Source organism: Myodes glareolus, chromosome 2, assembly GCF_982192425.1.
Source record: "Myodes glareolus chromosome 2, mMyoGla1.1, whole genome shotgun sequence".
NCBI lineage: Eukaryota > Metazoa > Chordata > Mammalia > Rodentia > Cricetidae > Myodes > Myodes glareolus.
Genome location: NC_142027.1, coordinates 6255332 through 6266137, shown reverse-complemented (window position 1 = coordinate 6266137; position 10806 = coordinate 6255332). Strand labels below are relative to the sequence as shown.

The 10806-nt window shown below is 46.1% G+C and overlaps 2 protein-coding genes across 6 annotated transcripts in view; one reads left to right on the top strand and one right to left on the bottom strand.

Annotated features, from left to right (window-relative positions):
- Nucleotides 1–1316: 1316 nt before the first annotated feature.
- Nucleotides 1317–6652, bottom strand: Pigp (phosphatidylinositol glycan anchor biosynthesis class P). The gene is made up of 5 exons (XM_085685809.2): nt 6491–6652; nt 6048–6151; nt 4412–4484; nt 2176–2294; nt 1317–1651 (listed from the first exon to the last, which is right to left on the bottom strand). The coding sequence occupies exons 2-5, from the start codon at nt 6127–6129 to the stop codon at nt 1521–1523; spliced, it is 405 nt and encodes a 134-aa protein (XP_085541935.2). The 5' UTR covers nt 6130–6151; nt 6491–6652; the 3' UTR covers nt 1317–1520.
- Nucleotides 6653–6770: 118 nt separating this feature from the next.
- Nucleotides 6771–10806, top strand: part of Ttc3 (tetratricopeptide repeat domain 3) — a 98599-nt gene continuing 94563 nt past the window's right edge. For 4 of the 5 annotated variants that reach the window (XM_085685804.2, XM_085685805.2, XM_085685807.2 and 1 more), the window contains exon 1: nt 6771–6917. In XM_085685804.2, coding sequence (XP_085541930.1) covers nt 6872–6917 — 46 coding nt within the window. In that variant the 5' untranslated portion in view covers nt 6771–6871. The remainder of the gene's footprint in view (nt 6918–10806) is intronic. The other variant, XM_085685808.2, reaches the window with a different exon arrangement.

Here is a 10806-nt window from a genome sequence, read left to right as displayed (position 1 = left end):
TGAGAGTGTATGGGTGTGTATGCACATGTGTGTGCATGAGGCCAGGCACTATTATTGTTTGTTTTTTATGACAGGGTTTCTCTGTATAACAGACACTATTACTATGTGGTAAGAATGTGACGGTTGTAAAGTTAACTTTGCAACTAGTAAGAGATTGGCTTGTTTGTTCTCTGGTGTGTGTATGAGTACCCGCGCCACGGCACGTGTGTGAGAGTCAGGAGACAGCCTGCGGGAGCTGGCTCTCTCTTCATCATGCGGGCTGTAGAACTCAGACTCAGGCTGGTAGACTTGTTAGTAATTGCCTTCACCCACTGGCCCTGGTTTATTATTTATAAAGGTAGTATCCTTGAGGCTCCACTTTTTACAAACTATTTGAAAGGTACTGATTATTTAAGGTGAAGAGAAGCTTCACTAAGTTCATCTTAACCCTCAAAGAAATACAGCCCATGACGTGAAAACCGCTGGTCCTGCACAGTCCTCTTAAGTAGAGACAGAATGGAAAGCTGATTTTGAAGACGGTGCTGGGGAAGACTGCACTTTACTCCAGTTAATCTCGAAACGTTGCAGGCAGTCCCTGGTCCTCGGAGTGGCAGTCCCTGGTCCTCGGAGTGGCAGCTCTGATCTCTTCCTGTTCTTTCCAAGGTCACAGCCACAGTCCTGCTGGACCACTGCCTTGGCTAGGCAAGAGCAGATAGGACAGTCATTTTCAATCTGTTAGAAGATTTGGGAGACCCTGTTCTTGGTTGCTTGGCTGTGTAGTTACCGCTCTTACATGCTTGCTGCATACAGGACACCATTTATTTATTACTCTCTACTTAGTGTTTCCTCAGTCACCCAAAATACCTCCTTGTGCTGTCGAGAACACTGTATGACCTCAACGCTCTCCACAGCAGTCACTGACAGACAGTATCTGCTTGACTTATCAATCAACCTCTGAAAGCTCTTTGAGAGAGATTCTTATTACACCCTTTCCATGCTTACAAAGTCCCTGGTCACAGGAGACACTAATATTTACGTTAGGTCGGGAAGGATGGCTGAGTGGGTACCGTACATGGTCTGTGAATGCAAGAGGACCCGAGTGCTCTCCAACACCCACATGAAAGCAATGACAGGAAGGGAAACAGAGGCAGGGAGAGCCCTGGAAGCTTGTGGGCTACCCTGACCTAAGTGGTGAAGTTAGGCCAATGGGAAACCCTGTCTCAAATAAAGGGCTCCTGAGGAGATAACCTAAGTTGTCCTCTGACCTTTATACACACTGTGCATATGTGCATTCATACTCACATGTGCATGTGTGCACATACAGACACAAAGCTGAATGTAGTATAAGTGGCATTTTATTTATTCTGTCAATTAAAAATGCAATTGAAAATATTTACAACATCAATTGAACTCAATCTGAAATCAACTTTCATGTTTTTACATGCCAACATTGGGTATTAAAGGACAGTCAATATAATTATGTTCAAAATTATTCGCCCCCAAACTTGTAAATATCTGGCGTTAGCATGTTTACACACAGCTCAGTTGTGGGTGTTAAGTTCTTGAGTTTCAAGGAAGAACATTCTGTTTACTTCACTAATGGGAACATCTCTTAATGCTGGGATGGCATCTTCTTGGTAGTTCTTCCACTGTTGGTTTTTAGCAAAGTTATCTGCAAGAGAAGAAAAGCTCCAGTGAGCCAAGCATTTTCTTCTTGTAATCTCTGGGTTAGCTAAGATCAACTGCACCGCTCACCACAAACACTGTGCACTCGCAGTTACTTGCCTTCTGCGGTAACAGAATCCCTAACAAATGCAACTTAAGGGCTTACTTTGGTCTACAGTTACACGGATACAGTACACCACGGAGGGAAGGGATGTGGCAGGAGCAGGAGGCAGCTGATCACACTGTGTCCAGGCACAGTAAAATGCTTTTACTCAGTGCTAGATCCATGGAATGGCACCTTCCACACTTAGGGTGTCTTCCACTCTATAAACCTAACCTGGAGAAACCACACGGTGCATTCAGATTCTAAGTCCCACCAAGCTGGCAATCAAGAGTAACCACCATGCCATGTTTAATGTGGCAGATGACTTTGTCCCAGTGTGCTCTGAGGCCCACTGATTGCTTTCCTGACAAAAGTACCACTATCTCATGCCTCCACCCCTTCATCATTTTACAGACATATAAACTTACCTGTGATGGTATGAATGGAGTTGAGTGGAGAGGTACTCATCATGTTAATACCAAATAAGAGGACATAACCAATCACAACAGCAATAAGGAGGTAGACAGGCAATGCGACGGCCCAGTATCTGCAAGAGAGAACATTAATGTGTATTAAATACACGTTAAGAAGCTATAATTCCCAAGAGGCTGTCACAAAACATACTTTGTTTTTTGTCTTTCTTTCTTTCTTTCTTTCTTTCTTTCTTTCTTTCTTTCTTTCTTTCTTCTTCTTTTCTTTTTGAGACAGGTTTTCGCTGTGTAACAGCACTGTCTGGAACTTGCTTCGTAGACCAGGTTGGCCTCAGACTCACAGAGATCGCCTGTTTCTGCCACCCGAGTGCTGAGCTGGAAGGCAAGCGGCACCACCGCCTGGCCCACAAAACATACTTTAGAAATGTAGGTTTTTATAGAAGCAGCGGATGCACACGAGGATCCTGCAGGTCTGAGCTGCGGTCAGCTGTCCAACTTGACTCCAGCCATGCTGACCCTGCAGTCCCGCTCCACCCCCAGCCCTTCCAATACCTGAGTCGCTTGCTTCCTCGTTCCCATTTAACATGCCCACATTACTATTTCTTGATTTTCATCAGTTTCAGACATATTCTCTAGGTGTCTAATGAAAGCAAGGCCTCACTTCTCCCTCAGACTTTCCAGTTACACCACACTTTTATTCTGTAACTGTACACTGCGTGTAAACAGCATCTGCAACCGAGAGCCTTAATCAGCTTTCCAGGTAGCATTTTAATTTCAGTTATCGTGCTTAGGACTTTTCACTTGATGACTTAAGAACCACTTTCTTGGACAGCACACTGCTCAGGTCCTTTCCAATCTCTGGGGATTAGGCTCCTCTCCCTCCTGCAGCTGACATCTCCATTTTCTCCGGGTGTCTTCTTTTCTTTTGCATTTGAGCAGACTTTCTTTTATTGTCTGGGAATTTATGACGTCTATTCACATTTACATATCCAAGTGATATGAAGTTGACAGGAAGTAAGGTGTGTACATACATGAGCAGAGATGGCAGTAAGGGCAGAAATACGTCTTTTACCCTGGTCCGCTTTCTCAGCATGGCACCTCCCAGCCTTTTCTGGGCAAGGGTGGGATAAAACTCAAAGCCTCATAAGGGAAGGTGCTAAGGGAGAGACTGGCCCTTACTAACCGTGCAGACGCTGTCTTTTTATCATCCCATGCTTCAATTTTACAGCTACCTGGTAACCTCCAGCTACAGACTCTCCCCAACACTCTCCACAGGATGGAAGGATTTCCCTCCAGACTACAGACTTTCCCCAACACTCTCCACAGGATGGAACGATTTCCCTCCAGACTACAGACTCTCCCCAACACTCTCCACAGGATGGAACGATTTTCTGCATGGAGGACAGGGGCAATCTCCAGGTTCAAGGTAAGGACGGGGAGTCAGCAGAGCAGCTATTTAAACATATCTCCTGTTCAACGCAGAATCACCATTACCAAGAGACATTGATATTTCCAAGGTCTGAGGCCATTTTGGGCACAAATCCAGGGCACAAATATTCTTGATGGCTTCCCTCCTCTAGCACATGGAAAAAAATAGACCCTTCTAACTCAAAGACTATCTCAAAATTTTATTAATATCTTTTATCTTCTAATATAATTTTAGCCAGATTTTAGGGAGGAAATGGAGATAAACATGCTTGTACCACCATCTTTAATTCATGATATATTAGTAACCTTTAAGAAATGCTCAATTTCTGCTGGGGTATGGCTCTCTGGTTAAAGCACTCACCGCTCCACTCTGAGGACCAGAGTCTGGATTGCCAGAACCCAGGTGCATGCTGGATGCATGTGACGGCCCCACCTGCAATCCTAGCACTAAGAGGCAGACACAGGGAATTCTGGGGCAAGCTGGCTGGTAAGACTATACTGTCCCACTCAAGTTCAAGTGAGAGATGGTGCCCATAAGGTGGAGAAGGATCAAGGGAGACTCCTGACATCAACTTTGGACCACCACATGCACATGCAAACATGTTTACCTTCACACACAGAGGTGGCCAGACACATGAGAGTACCCCCACCCTACCACATCCCCCGACACACACACAATTTTCAATCTCAACACAGTTACTTATGGATTTTAAACAATAATGATTTAAGGTGTGTGTTTTAGAGAAGGCTATAATCCTGCAAATCAGTATAGTTTTGCCCTTAATTAAAGAAATATTAAACTTACTTTTGAGGCCAGTAAGTCAAGCCTAAGGAGTTTAACCAAGATTCAGGAATGAAAGCCCATACAAGGTAAAGTACTGCAGGATAAAGAGGGTAAGGGAAGAGAGAAGAAAACTCAGTCAGGCATGGATCCAAACTACATGTTTCAGACACACAATGTTCCTGACGCATGCTCGACTCTCAGCATTCAGCATCTTAGCTCCTGATCTGGACCACTCTTGTAATACTTGTCATAATTACAATATTAATAGTTTCCTAGTTTCATAGCCTTCACATTATATTTTAGTCTAAGGACACATTATTTCTTAGCAACTGCTATCTACAGCATTTGACTGTTTCTGCACACTATGAGTTCAGTACTTCACAGCGCAGATGTCACTGCATTTAGTTGCTTAAAGGGGAACTTGTTCCCTCTGGTTCTGATTGTCTACATACACTCTTCTGTCTGGTACATAGTAAGTGCTCAATCAATTCTTGAATTAATTTTTCGTTGTACCTTAAGTCACTGATTTAACTTGTAGAGCTTCCAATCCTTAAAGGATTTTTTTGAATAGATATTTACAAAAATAAATAGCGACTAACACTTATTAAATAGTATTTTTGAATTAAGTACTTTATGTAAAATATCAGCGTTACTACAAGTCAGAAAAGGGCAGTAGAGAGAAGTCGTCAGTAGGCCTGTGTTCTAATTCCAGTCCTATTGTTCATTGACTTTGCTGTGGCTTTGAGCAAGTTCCTTAAACCCAGCAATCTCAGTTTAAATTGAGGACAGCAATACAATACCTACTTCTCTGGATCACTTTATACAAAAATCAACAATGAACACTATCAATACCCCCTTACAGATAAGGACACTTTAGGCCCGAAGTAAGTTAACCATTCTGAGTCCAAACCAGGACTCCGTGCAAGAGCCAGAATTTGAGCTCAGTTGTGACTTCTTCTTTGCACTGACCAGGCTACAACCGAGCGAATACTTTTCAGTTGAGGATTCAGAAAGGTGGATTGCAGGCATTTAATTTTATTCCACTTGGTTGCCTCACACTTTCCAAACTTAGTGAGGAGGGGCTTTGGTTCTCCTTGTGTGAGTTGGTCACATTAGTTTAAGTAGGCCTCAACGTCCTCATGTACAAAATGGAACATTATGGGAATCATAGCAGATCCAAAATGTAAAGGGCACATTCTTACACCCAATGTCTTAGCTCCAGCACGGTGCCCTGGAGCCATAACCTCCTCACTCCCAAACTTTGCCACTCAGGGAGTCCCATGGTCCTTCGCCCTGGCCTTTTTCTGATACACTTGCCAGGGAGTCACCAGGAGAAAGCCAACCTGATGTCTCAGTCTTCCAACGCTCTCCCAGGACACCCATGATGCTGTGTTAACTGTAGGTTTGCTATACTTCTCCACAGTACTATGACCCCAGGGCACGGCCCAGGCTTTATTCGCTTTAGTGTCGTGCCTAGTGCTGGGTAAATACTGGAGGTTAAACCTAGTATTGGATATATAAACACTCTGAGCAAACAGAGGGTTCCTTTCAGGGCTCCTTAAGAAGAGACAGAGGTTGAATGAATCAACAGCTCATGTGTGCACATTCTGAGAACAAACGCATCATTTCCTGGTCCATCTATCATTCCAGTACTTACTGAAGCCAAACTGAGAGCTTAAGAAAAGAACAAAGCCATAAATCGCTCTTTCTGGCAATGGCGACGGTGAATTTTCCACCATCTTCCCTGTGGCTTTAGACAATCTGTGGAAAAGGAATATAGTCGTCGTCAAGCATGCCCCCTCCCATCACCACGGGTTGTTACATAACCTCCCCGCCGCGCCGCAGAGGCACTGCGGATGCTCGCCCGCCCCCGCTCGGCCAAGGCCCCTCGGCGCGCACGCGCACCCCTGCAGAGAAGGGGGCGGCGGGAGCGCGCTGCAGGAAAAATGCGCAACTCGGGACATCGGAACGCGAGGAACGAACCGGACCGAGTCCTGCTCTGTCCTGAGGGGCTCGGCCCCCCGCCCCATGCGGGGCCCAAAAAAGAAGGGAGGCCTTCGACCTTGGCTTCTTCCAACACCCACGCCCAGCCCCTCCGACCTCTCAGCCCCTCCGCACTCAGTCCTCTGCGCAGGCGCCGCCCAGAGAGCCGCAGTGGGGGCGGAAGAAAAAGAATAAAAAAAATTAAAAACCCCTAGGAAAAAGCTGGGGCTCAGAGGCGCCCCGCCGGTTGGCGCAGGCGCAGTGCGCGGGGGCTAGCACAAATCTCACGGCCCTCCCCGTCGAGCTGAGGGGCGGGGCGGCGACTGCGCATGCGCGCTTCCCGCCCACGTGACCCGCCAGCCTCTGCAGCCGCTGGCCGCTCGCTGCACGGGTCGGGTTGACGTGGAGGGGCCGGCGGCGGCGGCGGCCCGCGTCCGAGGCTCGCGGGTTGCGGGCCCGGGTGAGTGCAGAGCCAGCGCGCGTCCCGCCGCAGCCGAGATGCCCGGGCATCGGGGCGCTCCACACCTCCCCGCGTGGGTGTGTGGTGAGTGTGGGTCCGCGCGCGTCTCGCCGAGGCGCCCGAGCGCCGAGGGGGGTGTGGCCGCCCTTGCCCCGGTGGGTGTGTCCGCTTTGTCGGGGGGGGGGGTGGTTCTCGGGGGTCCGTGCTGGGGGACAGTGGGCCTGTGGCGTGCGCACCCCTTGGCGCGCGTGGGTGAGCTGCCTGCTGGGCCGCCGGCCGCCGCGTCCTGAGCGCTCGGGGACGCGCCCGTGTCCGTGGCCGGCCCGCTTTGTTCCCTCGGTCGCCGTGGCGTGGGCGTCCCTATCCCTGCGGGTGGTCAGTGCCTACCCCCCCCCCCGTCGTGGTGTGCGCGCCCTCGCCGCTGCGGCAGCCTGCGGTCGACAGGCACGCGGGTGCGTCCTCGCGTGTCCCCCGCCTCCCCAGGTGCGCTTTGCGGGGGCCCTGCGGCGCGCGTGCGCGGACTTCGGCTCATAGGGCTCTGGGACGCGCGCGACCCCCCGTCTGTCGGTGTGCGCGCGTCTTCCCGGCGTCCTTACCCCGTTATGTTTTGGGGAGGACCAGGGAGGGACGCAGAGCTGCCCCCACCTGCAGCCTTGGAGGAGCATCCTCCGCCCTTCTATCGCCTGTTGCGGGGGCTGCAGCTCCGCAGTGGTGCTGACGTCACTAAAGCCTCTGCGGCCGCCCCTTGGCGGGGGGGGGGGGGGGGGGGGGGGGACACAAAGGACCAGAATGGAGGCGAATGCGGGCTGGTTACCGGTGCGCGGTGCCTTTTGCAGAAGCTTTTAGCTTCTAAATGTCCTTCCGTTTGCAAATCCTTCCCAAGTATACGCTTGTGTCTTTCACCAGATCTTGGCAACACCGAGTGGTTAGTAGGGTGTTTATGGCAGCCATATAAATCTCTGGAATCTGGCGAGAGAAACAGGTGGCGTCATACAGACGTTACTGCTTTCTCTGGGGCAGTTATGTCACAGCCACGACTCTAGTTAGAACCTTATTTTAAAAACAAAGATTGTGTTTTATTTGCAGGAAAACTGACTTGTTGTAAGGATACATGGGGAAAAGAAGGTGAAACCCCTTCAGGGACTAAGTCACTACCACTGTGGTTGTCAAGGGTTTGTGCTTTGCGCTCAAGGGCTGCGGTTTCTGTCTGTTTCTCTCCTGCTCAGTTTCCTTACTGTTGCCTAATTTTCCGGAATGCTTCAAATATTAAACATAGGCAGATCTAACCAAACCAGACATTTAATTTAATTAAATTTTTTTTTTTGCCAAATTTACTTCAAAGCCTCCAAAAAAAAAACAAAGATTAAAAATTTTTGGAGGTGCTGAGAGTTCTCCCCTCCTTTCCTGGAGATAGCCACTGTGTTCAGGTGTGTATGTTTCATTTCCTTGCACAATTTATAATTCGGTAATGGTGACTATATAAACAATACATAGTATTGGTTTTTAAACTAAAGTGATAAAATTGTGTCGTTTTGCAACTTGCTTTTCACTCAGCATCACATTTTGAGATATATATGAATAAATCGAACTATTGTATTTTCTTTGAATTATTATAATTGTTGCTGTAGCACTGCATTGTATGAATATACCATAATTTATTTTTATGGTCTCCTCTTGATGGATTTTGGAATTATGTGTAGTGTTTACTCTTTAAAAGAGTCCTGCAAGAACTATGTTTGTACCTCTTTGTTATATACTTTTGAAGTTCCTCTAGGAAGTACATTTAGTCATAATTTTGCTGGATATTAGAATATGTGTCTCCCACTTAACCAGATACGATAGAAGCTCTCAAGGTGGTTGTCCAGCCAGTGTCCACTGATTCTGAGAGCGCCCATTTCCTCACATGCTTGCTAACAAGCTACGTTTCCTCTTCTCTTTACTCACCGCCTTCTTATGACTTTAGCTTGCTGCTAAATTCGCTTACAGCCTGGCTTCCGTCTAGCCATGTGACCGCAAATGGGTTAATCTCTCACAGCGGATTGGTCTGGTCTTTATTGAATTTGGTCTTCATTATATTAATACCAACGAACATTTATTACATTATCAAATGTTGCTATGGTTGGTGTAAAGATAGAATTTCATGGTATGTTATATGTACCTCTCTAGTAGCAAGTGAACTGATTTAATTAAAAGCATTTTAAAGATACAGTGTTTCCTTTTAAATCCTTTCCTCCTTGGTGTAGTAGTTGGTATACTCAGAATACATGTAATATATTACAGTCTGTGAAGTCAAACAAGTGAACACTTCCAAATCAACCAGTGGATCCAAGAGTCACCCTAACCAATACTGAGTGTGTTCATCATTATCCTGAACCATGTTATTCTTCTATACTGACCAAATTTTTGTGTATCACTCAGCTCTGGATTGTATGTATGGTTTCTGTGTTTGAGTAAAACACATTATCATGGGTGTATCCTGAAACTTGCTTTCAGTCAATGTGTATTTCTGAGTTACTAATATTCAGATGTAAGTCACTAATTCTTTACTGCTTGTGTAATACTGGGGGAATATAATGCACTTTGTGCATTTTCCTGCTGGTGGGCATTTTGATTATTCTGTTCTCCATAGGAAAAGTAAACAGCACACCCACGTGGAAGAACTGTGGTATAGCTGTAAGTAAGAAAGCAAAAATTACTTAAAATGCTACATACAATGCTGAGAAGCCTCTTTTAATCCCAGCATATCCTCTGTCCATTTACTTACTCAGGAAGTTGGTGTCATTTATTTTTTCTGTTAATTATCACTGTATATAATTACTTTTATTCAACTCAACCGTATGATAAAAGTAGCTATAACACCTAAAACATTTTAACACCTATTTTCTTGTGTGGGTCTATGTGTCGTGGTACATGTGTGGAGGACAACTTGAAATCCATTCCTCCCACCAGGTGGGTCTGGGGGATTGAACTCTGGTTGTTGGGGTTGGTGGCAGTACCCCTGTCCACTGAGTCATCTTGCTGGCCCAGTACACATTTACAAGAATCACAGTTTGACTAAAATGTCCTTATACTCTAGAAATGTATTCTTTGTGGTTAAACTCAATGCTGACCATTTTTAGACACCATAGTAGCGTGTGGAAAGCACATAACTTTAAAGATACTTTGTTGGCGTACCCAAGCATCATGAACTGATTGCTAGAGTGGAATTGCTGGTCTTCAAGGGGTTCAGCTTCACGAAAGGATTTCAGGTTGGTTTTGAAGTCCTTGTACCAACGTGCGTTTCAGCTAACAGTTTTGTCAATTTACATACTTTGGTCGGCTTTATACGGGATTATAGTTAACCCACAGCCTATCTAATACCTTAGATTTCTGTGTTTGTCAGTAGTTCAACATGGTGCATCATTGTGGTTTATATTTGCATTTATTAACGAGATTGAGCATCTTTTCATATATTTACGCATCAGATATTTCCCTTGTTGGCGTGAAAAACATACCTGTGTTTTTTCACCTACTTTTTAAAAAAATACTGAATTATCTTTTAAATCTGACAAATGGGTACCTTTTTTTTTTTTTAATGCGCATTGGGAAAGCCCATGGCCGCATGCATTTGACAAAACTTGCTTCTGCAGATCCATGCTGCCTGACTGGCTGCTGAGTGTCTGTGGATCGATGTTTCCTGGCTCCTGTATGTCTGTCGTCCGACATATTTACCTGTGTTTGTAACTCGCTTAGTTCGCGTCACTGTAGCTTTACCTGAATCTGTTTGTAGTTTTTGGACCCAGGCTGGCCTGTGATCAGCATCTTTAGCCCCTCAGTGATCTTCATGCCTGGGAAACTCTTGAGTCTTACTTGTTATTGGACCTTTGATCTTTAAGATCAGTTGTGAAAAGCCCTCTGGGGCTTAATTAAAACCAATCCAGTCAGTCCTGTGAAGAACTGAAATTGGTTGTTGTTATAAATAATACCACCTCCC